At 34.7% G+C, this 15,427-nt stretch overlaps 2 protein-coding genes and 1 long non-coding RNA gene across 4 annotated transcripts; all 3 read left to right on the top strand.

Annotated features, from left to right (window-relative positions):
- Positions 1-1,070: 1,070 nt before the first annotated feature.
- On the top strand, positions 1,071-3,220 carry LOC113643837. Its single transcript, XR_007138516.1, has 3 exons — positions 1,071-1,243; positions 1,323-1,481; positions 3,061-3,220. It is a non-coding gene; the product is annotated as an uncharacterized LOC113643837 (long non-coding RNA).
- Positions 3,221-6,322: 3,102 nt separating this feature from the next.
- Positions 6,323-9,330, top strand: LOC113643836 (adhesion G protein-coupled receptor E1-like). Its single transcript, XM_047803621.1, has 4 exons — positions 6,323-6,846; positions 6,961-7,027; positions 8,006-8,278; positions 8,489-9,330. The coding sequence occupies exons 1-4, from the start codon at positions 6,578-6,580 to the stop codon at positions 8,576-8,578; spliced, it is 699 nt and encodes a 232-aa protein (XP_047659577.1). The 5' UTR covers positions 6,323-6,577; the 3' UTR covers positions 8,579-9,330.
- Positions 9,331-10,469: 1,139 nt separating this feature from the next.
- Positions 10,470-15,207, top strand: LOC125139444 (polymeric immunoglobulin receptor-like). Of its 2 annotated transcripts, none has more exons than XM_047803612.1 (7): positions 10,470-10,702; positions 10,862-11,185; positions 12,030-12,359; positions 12,895-12,921; positions 13,011-13,118; positions 13,380-13,423; positions 14,869-15,207. In XM_047803612.1, exons 1-7 carry the CDS (start codon positions 10,669-10,671, stop codon positions 14,902-14,904), a joined length of 903 nt encoding a protein of 300 aa, XP_047659568.1. In that variant the 5' UTR covers positions 10,470-10,668; the 3' UTR covers positions 14,905-15,207. The 2 variants fall into 2 exon arrangements, with proteins under 2 accessions (XP_047659568.1, XP_047659567.1); XM_047803611.1 differs by having other exon boundaries at positions 10,471-10,702; positions 13,609-15,207.
- Positions 15,208-15,427: the final 220 nt, after the last annotated feature.

A 15,427-nucleotide genomic window follows, 5' to 3' on the forward strand; every position in this document is an offset into this window, starting at 1 on the left:
TTCACATATATAAGTATTATTATTATTATTTTTTTTTAGGATAATTTGACGGTAATTAACACATTCAAAGTCATGCAAGAAATTTACCAAAACACAGCTCTTGGCTTACCTCTGGAGGTGAGACATATTTGGTGCTTGTTCCTGTTTGTGATGCTTTTGTTGGACAGGAGGTTTAATGCTTTTTTTATATGCACTCACTGGAGTCTCTTTTGCTTTTTGGGCAGCTTGCAAAACGCTATTTGAACATAATAAGAAATCTTACAACTCATGTTAAACAAGTTGGTTATGAAAAAAATGATTTAATATCCTTTGGGAATTATGTACTAAATGTCAGTGAGAAACTTGCATCTACTCTGGTGGACAAAACAGACACCAACACGTTCACCAACATCTCTCTCCAAAATCTAGGTACCTGCTTAAATAAATAATCGAACACTCCAAAAACATTTCAAGTAAAACAGTAGATTACTAGTTAATATAAAATACTTTTAAGGTTACATCTATCATCTTTGTCTTATTTGTATTTTTTTGTAAATTAAGTTTGTAAATGTGTAAAATTTATATTTTTTCAACTTTGCATATAGAATTTAAAAACTATGACAAACTGAATGATAGATTTAGAAGACAACTGGATATAAACTTATATCTTTTCAGAGATTCAAATATTTGCATTTGGTCTGAATGTCACCGTGAACAAAATTCCCACATTCATCACAAGGCTCGCAGCTCTGGATATTGATCTTATAGGGATTTCAAAGGAAAATGAAGGTACGGAAGTTAAGAATTTAACATAAATTTGCATGTGTGGTTAATTTAATCTGGGATATACTTGTTTGAACTACTTATCTCCACATACATGAACAGCATAAATCCTTTTCTAGTAGTTTTTTCAGCCAGTGTTTTCTTTATAAAACTGATCACCTCCACTTCCTATACCTGACAATATCATATATACATACATATAATATCATAAAACGGAAGGTTGGAAGATTTTAGAGAAGTTTGGATGGTTTGGCATGAATCTTTTTTCAATATATATTTATTAATATTTTCATTTATAGAATCAGCAACAGTGACCATCATATTTTACACCAATATGTCAGACATCTTAAAACCTATCTTCTTCAACACTTTTATCCAAACAAATAAAACTATGATGTCAGCGGTGGTATCGGTCTCGCTTTCACAAATCGCCAGTAAACACCTCACTAGGCCAGTCAACATCACCCTGAAACACATCGCTGTAAGTATTAATCAAGAAGCTTTTAAATTACCTTTTGATATTCAGCTTTCAAGATGTATCTCCCTTCTTGTTTGGTTAGGCATTAGAACCTGAATTCAGTCTCTCGTGTGTGTACTGGAAGGACAAAGAATGGGTTGAAAATGGCTGTGACATCATACAGACTAACAGCAGTCACACTGTGTGCTCATGTAATCAACTGGCTACGTTTGCTCTCATCATGGAGACCGACCCATGCAGAGTAAGACATATGTATGATGAATATGGTATATAGTACACATATAATATAGTACGTAGTCCATGTAAGTGTGTAGCATGACATGGATGTGGATGATGGATGAGCCCCAGGTTTCACTCTTTTATGCTCTGCTTCTTAAGCTGCCAGACAGGGAAGCCTACATACAGTACAGTGGATATAAAAAGTCTGCATTCCCCTGTTAAAATGGCATGTTTGTGTGATGTAAAAAAATGAAACCAAGAATAATCCTCTTAAATTTTTTCCACTTTTTGTAAAATTGCAAGCTATATTTAAAGCAAAAAAACAATAAGAATTATTTTTGGGGGCAAAATGTGCAATAAACTGGTTGTATAAGTGTGCACACCCACTCAATACGTTTGGAACATCTTCACTTATCAATATTTTGCTATTCTTCTCTCTACAAGCAAGTAAACTCTGTCCCATTGCTTGGACATCTACTGTAAATTGCACTCTTTAGGTCAACCCACAGATTTTAAACTGGATTTAGATCTGGAGCTGTACCATTCCAAATCCTTGACCTTGTTTTGGTGAAGACATTCCTTGTTGATTTGTGAGTGTGCTTCGGGTCACTGTCATGCTGGAAGGTGAAAAGTGTTTCATCAGAAGTCTTAGGTTATTTGGCCAAAATTGACTGACATCTGGGGCCCTACATTATTCCCTCTACCGTGATTAAAGCCACTTCCGGCTCAAGGCAAGCAGCTTGAAAGCAGTTCCATGCTTTAAGTTGGGGATGATGTTCTTTTAATGTTGTGCAAAATGCTCAACTTTGGTATCATCAGACCATAACATTATTCCACATGGTTCTGGGAGATTTAGTGCTTATTAGGGTAAAAACCAAACCCAAACGCAGGAGTAGCAAAACAGGCACAATTTATTCACAAAAACACAGCGGAAACAAGAACAGAAACCACTGGGAAAACTGGGCAGGTACATAAGAGCAGAAATAAAACTGAAACATGAACTATGAAAGCAAAATACAAAAGACCAAAGGCACCAAAGACAAAAAAATAATTAAAACAATGTTGTCACATGTAGAGAGTAACCAGTACTTGCCAGAAATTGCTGCAATTCTTTTCATTATTTTAGCATCCTCTCTCCCTGACCAGTTTTCTTAATTTTAGAAAGCTGTCCAGGTTCTTAGTAATGTCACTGGTGTGCCATATTTCACCTAAAATTTAGAAAAGGCTCTGGCATGATTTACCTTAGTTTAATGCTTTTTATATCCACTTTTAGTCACTGCAAATTGTATAAATGTTTTTAACAGTAAACACTGACACATACCTGCTTATCTAAAATATGGACTTATATCAAAATCTATATATAAAAATCCAGAACCAATTAATAATCAGAAAAACTAAATAAAAGGAAAAAAATCTTCTCTCTTGAAACACAATGGATAGCAGGGTTACAGTACAAGTTATTGCAGTGCACATCCCTAGGGCCTAGACCACTCGGATAATATACTGTACATTTTTCATGTATCCAAGTACAAATATAGTAAAAGTTGTACTTGTATTTGTACTGGGTAAAAAAAAAAAAAAAAAACCTTTTTTTCCCCCAGGTTAATTTGACAGAACTTTGCATAACGAATTTCCTGAATCAAGTTCAGGACAACACAGCTCAAGAATTAACACAGGAGGTGAGTCGGACTTTGCTGTTAGATCCGAACTGTCACTGTTTTTTTTTTTTTAATGTAAGCATAACATGTCTCTGGCTGTCAGTTAGGTTGTGGAACGTTATTTGAACATCATAATAAAACTTATGAATCGTGTGAAAAGCAACACTACTGAAAAAAATCTGATGTATTATGGAAATGCTGCGATGGATCTGAATCAGAAACTGGTGTCTAAACTGGTGAAAAAAACAGAAACCTACAACGTTAGCATCTCTGTTCAAAATTTAGGTATGATTTCTGGTTAATAAATAATAAAACATTATTTTTACTTAATAGAAATAAACATGTACTGTCAAGTCACATTATTATCACTTTATTATTTTAAATGCTTTAACTGATTCTGAACTAAATGTTTAGAATAATTATTAATGTTTTCTTCAAGCTGGAAACATCATTTTACTTCACTTTAGAACAAACCATGTATCCTATAGAATAGAGTTTGTAGTTAACCCTTTATTTCTACCTTTCCAGAGGTTAAAGTTTTACTAGTCGTCGACCATGGTGCTTTCTTAATTTCCCAACTCGGCACAGGTTATGCTACCTTGGAAATTGATCTCATTGGGCTTTCAAAGAATAATAAAGGTATAGTAACATTAATGAATATTAATATTGTACCTGTCTAGATTTACCCCTTTCCCCCCCTTTTGAGTAAGTGCATGTAAATAACTATCTAATCAGTATTAAAATACTTCAAGGGCTTTGGTGAAGAATTGAAATGCACTTTGAAAAGCCCTTTTTATTCAGTCATTGGTTATTCGTTACTATTGAAGAATTTTACTTATCCCGTAATCTTATGCATGAATCCATCTTAAACTAAACTGTGCTCATTAACTTGAAATGCAGAAACCCTTCATTATCATTAATCCATAACGACAGTAATTATAGATAGTATTAACAATTCTTAAAACTTAAGCCAGATTTAACAAAAAGGTCTTTAAATGTACAACGTTCATAAATTTCCCTTGTAATTTTACATTTATTGTAACTTCAGGCTCAGCTGGTGTGGCCTTCATGAGCTACGTCAATGTGAAAGACATCCTGAAGCCTAGTTTCTTCAACACAGCTGCTAACACAGTGAAAACCATGATGTCTATTGTGGTGTCAGCAACACTTCTTAAAACCAGTAACAAATATCTCTCCAAACCAGTCACATTTACCTTCAAACACATAAATGTATGTTAAATAATCCTGTTTTTCTTTTTTGATTAATAGTTATAATGGCTTTAAGTAATCCTGTTTTACATCTCCATCTGTTAGGTGGTAGAGCCTGAAGGTAAGCTCTTCTGTGTGCAGTGGGAGAAAAACAAATGGGTTAAAGATTTCTGTGTTGTTAAGGAGACTAACCGCACTCACACTGTGTGCTCTTGTGATAATCTGTCAGTGTTTGCTATCATCATGGAGATCATTCCATGTAAGGTAAGAAACCAGGATATACTGTAACTAATTCATACAAGAACCACTCTAGATCACTGAATGAGTAATAACGTATTTGTCTAACAAAGTTACCAGAAAAAGTTACCACACTAAAAGTTTTGTTAGAATACGTATCATAATTAAATAGTAAACAGTGTGTGCTTCTGTAATGACTGAAGGGTGGTAGATGAAGTAAATAAGATATTGCTACCACCATTGAAGTTGATTACTAAAATCTTATAAAGCAATATTAATAAGTAATTTCATATCTTCATATTCATATCTTTTATTAGTGTATACCTTAATATAGTTTAGTTTATTTATTGGCATTTTTTTCTAATCAAAGATTCCAATTCTCTAAAACCCATTGAATGCCCTTTAAAATATATTCCCGTAAAGTGCAATGAGCTTGTCTGATTTTAGTGTAGTCGTTGGCTTTGTACAGTAAGTCACACTGTTAACTTGCACCGAAAGCATTGCATTGTGTTACAATGGACCGTTTTGTGATCAGTGTCTGACTTGTTATACACATTCTACATCCAAATAACAGATTCAGTTCCTTTCTGAGGTGCAAGTTACTCATACTTTTGTCACACACCTCCAGGCTTGGTTTTGTTACAACACACCACTAGCAAAACATGGAAAATACTTTTTTAATCATCAGTCAATCATGTTTTTCTATCAGACATTTTTCTATCCTCTAATGATATGTGTTCATATATCACACAGCCCTATGGCACAACAAATGTTGCACAGTAATAGAACAGTAAATCTTCAAAAACCTATAAAACTTATCACAGAGGGATCCACTGTTGTTGAATTGATCAAAAGATCATATGTCAGCCAGGAAAACATTTAAAAGCAGGTGTGAGTGTTAAAAACTGAGTGTTAAGCATTTCAGAACATGGGCAATATTCTGAGCATGGTATTCTCTGTATGAGAAGTATGACACTGAGGAAAGATATCTAAATGTTTAGAATAAAGGGTTGGTAATTCTGTGACTACCACTGAGAGCACTAGTGAAAGTACAAGAGCTGAAAATACCTAAATAGAGAAGGTCAGCTCTAAATGATTAGAGTCATTGCCAGCAAGGCTTGTTGAGAGACTACTGGCGCACTCATAACACTCTTATAAGGTCAAACAATTCCACCACATATGACACTGTGATGACTACATAATTATAAATGCTATGCACACCACCACACATGCGGAGTTCTCAAACAACATAATAACTATATAACACAAAAGGTAAGTGCTGCATAGCTTACAGTCACACCTTGTAAATGGTTTACCTCTAACTTTGATTGTATTCACAAGCTGTTCTGCAAATAGTTCAAAACACACCCAACCTTTATGAAGGAAATATATATATATTATATATATATATATATATATATATATATATATATATATACAATCGTTCATCATTGACATGACAATCATTGATGTAATTTTACAGTCATAACTTCAGTATATGTGATTGTGTTTAAGTAATAGAAGAAGAACCAGATCATATATTTATCATAAATGTTAATCAAACATCTTTTTACAGAAAATGTACCATATTAAATGCCTATTATTACTGTTATTATTATTATTATTATTATTACTAACCTTTTATAGCATTTAAAAACACCAGACATACAAACAGCATATCTGGCAATGTAAGATTTAATTTTTTTTTGTTTGTTCTTCTTCCCTTTTCCTGACATAGACACTATTTGGATCCATCGTGTCACTGCAATGTCGGGTTGTTTTGAACAAGTCAGTGCTTAGGGGAATAGAAGTGTTCTTCCTGACCTTGTGTCTACTGACATTTGCTTTGTTTTGCCAAAACCAAAAAGACACCAACACGGCGCTAATAAACCTGTGTTTAAACCTCTTGCTGTTTCACCTCACAGAATTGCTAAAACCACTTTATCAGATCCATCTACAACCACCGGTGTGTGGTATCCCACAATTATACACCTTATCAAGACTGAATTAATGCATGGATTTTCCTCACCATTTTTTTCTCCATATTCAGCAAGCCTGTGCAGTAATGGCAGGCATACGATGGTTCTTCTTTATTTCTGGATTTGTGTGGATGTTCATTGAGACTGTGCTGATCTTCCTACTTGTGAAGAACCTCTCAAAGATCCGATCAAACCAGAGGGAGAGGCTTAGCATGAAATGGTTATATATGATTGGGTACCTTGTTCCCGTGGCTGTGGTGATTGTGTGTACACTAGTTAGTTCGCAGAATTCTGTTAATGAACAGTAAGTGTGGACAATGGGAGGGCTTTTGTTAAACAAATGTTCAGCTCATTTTCATCATAATGCTCTCAACCCTTATGTTTTGTTCTTGTTTGTTCTTTGTTTTCCTATCTGTAGGTGCTGGGAAAATCACGATTCTTTAAAATCAGTGAGATTTGACATACCTATCCTTTTTATTGTCACAGTGAGTACTACAGCCATCTTTGCAAGACTTTTAAACAATAAAACATGTTATTAAGGATTTAATGCACAAAGAAGAGACAGGTGTCAGAGCTAGAGGTAGCCGAGCTGAAGATGCTGAGGTTCTCTTTGGGAGTGACAGGATTGGACAGGAGGCAAAGAGGAAGGCCAAAGAGGAGGAATATGGATGTAATTAATGAGGATATGAAGCTAGTGGGTGCAAGTGTTGAGGATGCAGAAGATAGGAATAGGTGGAGAGAGATGATTCGCTGTAGTGACCCCTGAAGGGAAAAGCCGAAAGAAGAAGAATAAGATTAAGAACACATGTGAGGCAGCCTGTGAAAACTCTTTAGATGTCACTTTGGCTATATTATGGAAAACATATAAAGAAGAGAGACAAAAATAGGGTTTTGGCCATTTTTTCCCTGCTTATAACATAAAAGGATGCATTGCCTTAAAGATCCATCATACTCACAACCAACATCAGGAAGTGCTGCAAACCATGAAACACGTTAAGGTTAGTCCACACTATAGTTGTGGACTTCATCAGCTATAATGATTAGTCAGCATACTGTACATGGATTAGTTGGAGCAGGTCGCAAAATAATGTAGAGACAACAATTTATCTCTTAATGACCAAAGAATCAGTATCTGATTCTGAGGGGACTGAAGTGGACAATTAACTGCACATCAGCGAAACAAATGCGAACAGTAAAAAGGCCTGTTTTTTGATGTGCACTTGACAAAGAACCACTACTGAATTTTCAACACAACTTACTGGATGTAAATACATTTTTGACAATTATGTGCTTTAAATGATGTAGTGTAGTTATATATATAAAAGAAAATGTCCAGTTTCACTATTTGAAGGGTTTTTCTTAGGCTGCAGATTTTGGCTACATAATGTACCACTTATTTGATGAGCTTTTGCATTTACTAACACTTGTTAAGAATTTATTTATGTATTTTTTGTCCTGTGCAGTCAAACATGATTCTCTACATCGTCATTATCATCATGATGATTTTCACCCTGAAACGCCTGAAAAATGAAAACTTGCAGAGGAGTAACACTGATGATAAAGATCTCATAATACGTGTTATGATTAAAAGCCTGGCACAGTTTGTTATCCTTGGCTGTTACTGGATATTCGTGTATATACCCAGCAATGATGGAGTTTTAATCAACATCTTCCTGTTTCTCAACTACCAGCAGGGCATCTTCATCTTCCTTGTTCACTGTCTCCTTAACCATGAGGTCAGTTTTTAATATGGTTCATATTTAATAAAAAATATATGAACTATAATTAAACAAAAAAGACTTTTGGATTTCTGAACATTAATATCTATCTACATTTATAATAGAAGAATTCCATACTTTATAGTTCAGGGCTCCCAACTATGGTTCTGGTGGAGTCTATCAACCTATTTTGACCTATTTGACTATTTTACACTCTTCTACTTTCAGGTCAGGCAGCAGTACAGGAAGTTTGTGTGTGTTTGTTTCTGCTTTAAAAAGCTTGACACAACCACAGAAGTTGAAGAGACACATCAGTGAAGCTACAATACCAGCATTTTAGAAGTGAATAAAACACACACACCTTCATTAAAACATTTTGAAATAACAAAGCAGGACTTCAGGTCTCTTAAACAACCATAATTTGCCAACATTTTTTAATCATTAAAGAAATTGGGGAAAATATTGACGCCTTGCTTCAATTCTATGTTATTATTGATCAGAGCTTATTGAGATTCTGAGGCAGAAGCTGAAGAGAGCGGTGCATAAATGAGAACATATGGTAACTTTATTACTACCAGATCAACATAATGTCAAGTCAAGTGTGTTTGTGAGTCATTGTTGTTCATATATGTTTATGTTGTTGTCATGTGCGAGCCATAAGATGTTGCTATGCCCGGATGTTATGTTTTGTTTATTACATAAGGTTTCTATGTCATAGTCATGTTTAGGTTTTCTGTTAAATGCAAGTTTTGTTTTGTTTGATGTTTGAGGTTCTACTTTGCCGTGATAACATTAACTTAGCAGTCTTTTTTAAATACAAATAAATACACAAACCCTTCACTAAAGCTAAATGTAGTAATTAATGTAATGTATTACATGTAATTCATGTGATATTTAATCTTGAAACAAGGTGAATTCTTATTCCTGACAGGAGCAAATTACGTGTAAACCTACACTACATAAAGTAGCTCAGTTCACATGGCATACAGTATGAGATGATGGAGCTGTTACTCCCACTCCTGCTTTTCTTTTTCCTTATTTTTTTTATTGTTATGTTATTTTATTCTTCCTCATTGCATTTTTTTTGTATATTTATTAAAATATAGTCACTTTTACATTTAATGATTGGTGACAAATTCCTGGATATTTGTTGTCTATTTCTGACAGAATGTGGTGAGGATCGTTGGCCCAAAATATGATTTTATTAATCCATTTATTCAATATAACACAAGTTTATTTAATAAAGACAGAAGGTTTTAAATCTATATTAAAATAGGGAAGTATTTAACTATCTTTTTACATGCTGTTTTAAAGAGAGATTAATTAACATTATTTCTCACTAGTAGTAACAGTACAAAAACTGTGTACTGGTTTTTGGACCGATAAGTAGTATTTCTGTCTTATCAGAGTTTAGCAACATAAAATCACTGCTCATCCAATCATTTATCTGTTTAATGCACTCAGTTAATTTGGACAATTTAGCTATTTCATCTGGTTTTGATAAGATATATAACTGTGTATCGTCAGCATAACAGTGGAAATTAATCCCATGTTTTCTAATGATGATCCCTAATGGAAGCATGTATATCGAGAAAAGCAGAGGTCCTATGACTGATCCTTGAGGGACCCCATAATTAACTGGTAATAAACTGGAGGATTCACCATTTAATCTGCACATATTTTTACCCCTGACCATCACACCCATATGTGCTTATTCCATCCTCCTCTGGTAAGGTTTTCAAATAGATGTTGGATTATGTCTTTGTGGATTATTGTTCATTCAGCTTCAAGAGCCATGTTGAGGAGACTCTAGTTTATCACTAAGGTGTTTAGTGGGATTGAGTCAGAGTCAGGGGTCTGTACAGGACACTCAATTTCTTCACCTCACCCTTAACACAACATGTCTTCATAGGCTTCTGAGGCTTTGTGCACAGTGCCATTGTCATGGTGGAACAGTGTGTGAGCTTCTTAGCTCCAGTGAAGATAAATTGCAAAGCTACAGTAGTAGTAGTAGTATTTCACACTCTGCTTGTAAGAGCACCAGAGAGTCAGGCTGCAATACAGGATTAAACCATTCTTAACTTATCCTGTAACACAAAAAGCAATTGCTTTATTCCTTTATTAATTGTTTTTTATAGCCAACAAAGTCAAACACTGTGTTTCCAAAATATTAGAGCTGTTGTTTAGTGATTTGATTCAGACTGACAATGACGTGTGTAGAGGAGATGTGAGAAACTGAAACTAGGGGCTCAGGAATTGGGCAGTGCTAAAATTAAACTGAGACAGACACTTCTGCAGTGTGAGAAGTGTTTTACTTTTTCTGATAGACTGCAGGGCTTGCGGACTTTTAAACCAGGTTTAGCACAACTTTTTTGGATTGGTGGTTTTGAAACAGGCCAAAGCAAAACATGTTTCTCATTGTTATAATGTACCTGATTTCAGGTAAGATATTTTCCTTATATCAGAAAGTTTGTGGTGTCGTTCATAGTTCTGTTTCTGTTCAATTTAAGATTCAGTCATTTCAATAGTGTTAAATTTTGTATAATGCACCATGTTTTAGATCAAGAGAGTCTACAAGAGGAAATGTATTTTATTTTGCAGGTCAAGTTGGCTGTGACGAAGGTGGTAAAGTCAAAGGATATGAAGGAGGAAGTGTCATTATCATGTATAAATACCGTTCTCAAGAGCTCAGTAATCACACAAAATACATTTGTAAGGTCAACAATGGGACTTGTGAAAACATCCTTTCCCAAACAGAGGAAAAATTGAATCTTAAAGAAAAATATTTTGGCATAGATGACAATCGAGCTGGAGTTTATAGCTTGCTCATTAGAAATTTAAGCCAGGAGGATGGAGGAAGTTACATATGTGGAGTGAAAAATCCAAAAGAAAAGACGTTAAAAGTGGAGCTGGATGTGGAAAAGGGTGAGATTTTAAATTATTATTGGTTATTAGTTATTGATTAATTTTTTATAACAGCATCTTTGACAGAAGTGCAGCTGCACATTACAGGTTTATAATAATATGTTTGTTCTAATTACAACTTGTTCTAATAACAGCTAATTAATGCTTTAAACAAACTGATTTAAACAAATTAATTGTTGATATGTTGAAGGCATCTGCATTGTAGTTACTGAAGGATGGAGACGTTCACATGTTTGTGAAGTTTTTGCAATTACTTAGTTTCCTGTCAAGTGCTAGTTTTTATTTTTATTACAGTTTTTATTACAGTATTAAATGTAACTATGAAAGGAGATATATTGCTTCAAGAAATAATAATAATAATAAAAAAAACAACAACACTTGGGGTAGTACCAGGAGTAACAGTAACTTTGCTTTGGGAAGAGAATGGGGTGTCTTTACAGGGATACAATCCAGACCCAGATGCTGTGATTATCTAAAAAGGGGGTTTTATTAGGAAAAATAACAAAGGCTACAAACACTAGGAACATAGAAACAGGTGTGTGAGGTGAACGGATTAAGGATCAGGCAGGGCAACAGACGTGATACACAAAAACAAAGACACATGCTACAGACAAACAAAGCCTGCCAGAATGTCCCCCTAGTGTCCAGGCAGGGAATAGTACAGATTCCTGCTTAATAATCTATTCTGTTCCTATACCTTACATATTTACTGCTGAGAAACTTTATATCTACTGATAGAGTTTTTAACACCTTAACTGAACTGCCGATATTCACCAAATAAGGAAAACATTAATTTGCACCTTTTTTTAAAATTTATTTTTTATTTTATTTTATTTTTTTTCAGTGACAGGACTGAATTACGAAAAGTCTCTTTCACTCACGACTCATCCTGGAGACAACATAACCTTCAGCTGTACGTATCCCCAAAGGCATGAAAAGGACCTAACATGTATGTACAGAGTGACCAATCAGAGCATAGACGCCATCATATTCACTTATACAGAACATTTAGAGAAAGACAGGTACGGGCTTCACGTCTCCTCAAAGGATAAAGTCATCAATATGAGCATCAGCGATGTGACAGTGGATGATGGGGGACTTTATCTGTGTGGAGTTTCAAATGATAAGCTTTCCTATGTGTCTATATACAGTGAAATGCAACTATATGTTACAGGTGAGGATCCAGTATTATGAACATTTTTATGAAATAAAATGTAAATAGCCATTTTATTTAATATATTGTTTGGGACCAAAAGTCTTGCAGTTTACTTTCCATAAATGTTTTATGGTCTCAGGTAAAGAGTGCTATAGAAGTCACATGGGAACCAATAAATAGTCAGATATGAAGCCCATGGCACAAAACAAGGTCACGTCCATTAGTAGGAGTGTGAACTGGGTGTTCTCGCTGTATGATGCTTTTACAACGTTTATTCATTATGTAACTGCTTCACCCTGGTTAGCATTCATGTGGTTTATGGGGAATTAGAGTTAAATAAGTTTGTTAGATATAAAATAATGATGGCTGAAGTGATGGGACTTGTCACAATCCCATTAGTGGAAGGAGGAATAAATAATCCCTCACACACGCTTAGACTCAGGCTTTTGGTCCCAAAGTAAATAAACATATACAGTTACTGTAGCATGTGATTACTGAGCAATTCCTCATTAATCTCTGTCTTTTTTTTAATGACACCTGAATGGACATTAAGGACATCCAACAAATGCGAGCATACAATGTAAGACCCAGATTTCTACAAACTTACTGTACATATTTTCATGCTTACAGTCAGATTCAGGTCTGTTTTTGTCTTTCTGTGTCCTGTAGCTTTAGGTCCTTCAGTCGTAACCATCACTCTGTACGTCGGTGTGGCTCTGCTGCTGATCGTAGGTTCCGTGCTGATCTCCTACAAAATGTGGGACATTAAGACAAAAGGTATTACTTTGTAAACAAAAACAAATGATTTTTTTTTTCTCTTGACATTTCATTTCATTAAGCAATTATTTCTTACTCATAGAACAAGACAATTTTTTACCTGATTAAAAATTCAGACACAAACCCTTATTGTGGCTTCTTCTGTAACTCAACACACAACCTACAGAACATAAGTAATAAAATGACGAGCAGGATACAGATTTTATAAACTGGCATTTTGGGGCGTTGTGGTGATTTTTACATGTAACTTTATGCTGACAGGTGACTCCTCACCAGCTGACAGAGGAAACCCAGTGAACACAGAGGTCAGTACAAATGTTTTTTGAGGGCTTGTAAAGAGACAGGATAGATGGATGGATGAATGGATGGCTTTGCTTATTGACTGACTGACTAATACAGTAGTAAACTCCACACTGCATACTCTATTAAAGTATGATTTTATAAGCTACTAATCTCTCACTCTGTTTCTACTGTTTATGCCACCGGTCAGAAACCCCAGACTCTTATGGCTCTCAGTCCAGCTGGTAAAAGTGACACTTCATCTCCAGACACTGATGATCAAAATTTCTACTCAGTGCTCACAATTTAAATATTGTGTATTTAACCCCTCTGATTTACCCCTACCCCTTTAATTTACTCACTAACCCCTCTGATTTACCTGTACCCTGTTAATTTACCCATCATCCCCTCTGATTTACCCCTACCCCTTTAATGTACCCACTAATTGTGCAGGGAAACATGCTTTCTGTCTGTGCATATGACAAACATTTTGAATCTTTGAAACTAACCCCTCTGATTTACTCACTAAGCCCTTAAATTTTACCACTGATTTATTGCATATGCTCTGATTTGTCAAAGTCTGATGGTTCCTAACATGCACTTTATCCACAAACCAATAACATCACATGAATTATCATGATAACTGAATCACAATGTTATGACATTTCCTAATAAATTTCTGAATGTGTAGAGAAGTGGGTGAAAAGATACAAGTCTGTTCTGCTTTCTGTAACTTTTATGTTCACTATCAGAACAGTGAGATAAATAATAATGAACGCTACAAGATATAAATCTGTCATTTAAATGAATTAACACATCAGACAGAGCTTTATGTTTTGTAAAAAGATGATTGATTTTCAGTCAGTTTCTTTGCAGCTGGTGAAGTCTGATTAAATGCAGGTTATGTGCTGTTTCACTTTGACTTACAGTCTATCACCCACATGACTTCCTGCAGCTTGTGTAAAATGCGGAAGCAACAATATAAGCATGTAATAAAAACAGGATCTTATTAGTAATGTTGTAGCATTATTTCACTTATCTGCTTTTCATCTGCTTTTTTTTTTTTTTAAATATTTTTAACAATTTTATAAAACAAAATTGTCCGTAGTGTGTGAGTGAATGAGAGAGTGTGTGTGCCCTGTGATGGGTTGGCACTCCGTCCAGGGTGTATCCTGCCTCGATGCCCGATTACGCCTGCCGAGTAGTTCGGATAAGCGGTAGAAAATGAATGAATTTTATAAAACACCTTCAGACACAGAGGTTTCTGTTATACAGTATGTGTTATTATCTAATTCTTTAGCCTTTTACCTTTTTAGGCTCTATCTATCAGTGGGGAACAAAAATAACCCCTAAAATCATTTTAGCATTGAAGTTGTTTAGCATTATTTTCATTAACTTTGCTGGTACATATTTATTATTTTCATTTTTCTGCAAGTTTTACATTAATTAATCAGACATGACCCATTTTCAGTTTCCTGAGAGTTTCCTGCAGCTTCTCTGTAGGTGAGTCAGGAAGATTCATTGCCCCTTGGTTTGGGTGTGTGTATGTGGTGAACTGTGAGGGACTGCAGACACATTCAGTGTTTTCTCATCTGACATTAGTGTTCATGGGACAGCCATCAGACCCACTGTGACCCTGATCAGGATAAAGCACTAAATTAAAGGGACTGAGTGAAAATGTTCAGAGTCCTATTTAATTTTGCTATTTGCCTTTATTACTATGTCCACTGTTTGATTATTTTTTTCTTTGTTTTATTTCATATTATAATCAACTGTATTTAAATAAAAATATGTCAGAAAGTGCTATATAAATAAAGACTATTATTATTATTATTATTATTATTATTATTATTATTATTATGGCCGGGGATTTAAATTCACCACCAAGAACACATTGAGGGGTTTTACTTTACTGTTTATTCATTTACTGTTTTCTAGAAAATGAGTCACTATCAAAAGCGACCTAGAAACTTAATTAAGAAGAAATTTTACAAAAAGATCTGTAAAAGCAAAACAAAATTTATAGAAAC

The sequence above is a fragment of the Tachysurus fulvidraco genome, chromosome 18 (genome assembly GCF_022655615.1).
Source record: "Tachysurus fulvidraco isolate hzauxx_2018 chromosome 18, HZAU_PFXX_2.0, whole genome shotgun sequence".
NCBI classification, from domain to species: domain Eukaryota; kingdom Metazoa; phylum Chordata; class Actinopteri; order Siluriformes; family Bagridae; genus Tachysurus; species Tachysurus fulvidraco.

What these genes read in the sequence shown, in the direction of transcription:
- LOC113643836 (XM_047803621.1), top strand. Translation starts at nt 6,578, where the DNA reads ATGGATTTTCCTCACCATTTTTTTCTCCATATTCAGCAAGCCTGTGCA. An exon ending in CTATCCTTTTTATTGTCACA is followed by an intron (nt 7,028 to 8,005) that starts GTGAGTACTACA and finishes TGTCCTGTGCAG; the next exon opens with TCAAACATGATTCTCTACAT. An exon ending in ACTGTCTCCTTAACCATGAG is followed by an intron (nt 8,279 to 8,488) that starts GTCAGTTTTTAA and finishes TTCTACTTTCAG; the next exon opens with GTCAGGCAGCAGTACAGGAA.
- LOC125139444 (XM_047803611.1), top strand. Translation starts at nt 10,669, where the DNA reads ATGTTTCTCATTGTTATAATGTACCTGATTTCAG. An exon ending in GGAGCTGGATGTGGAAAAGG is followed by an intron (nt 11,186 to 12,029) that starts GTGAGATTTTAA and finishes ATTTTTTTTCAG; the next exon opens with TGACAGGACTGAATTACGAA. An exon ending in GTGGGACATTAAGACAAAAG is followed by an intron (nt 13,119 to 13,379) that starts GTATTACTTTGT and finishes TTATGCTGACAG; the next exon opens with GTGACTCCTCACCAGCTGAC.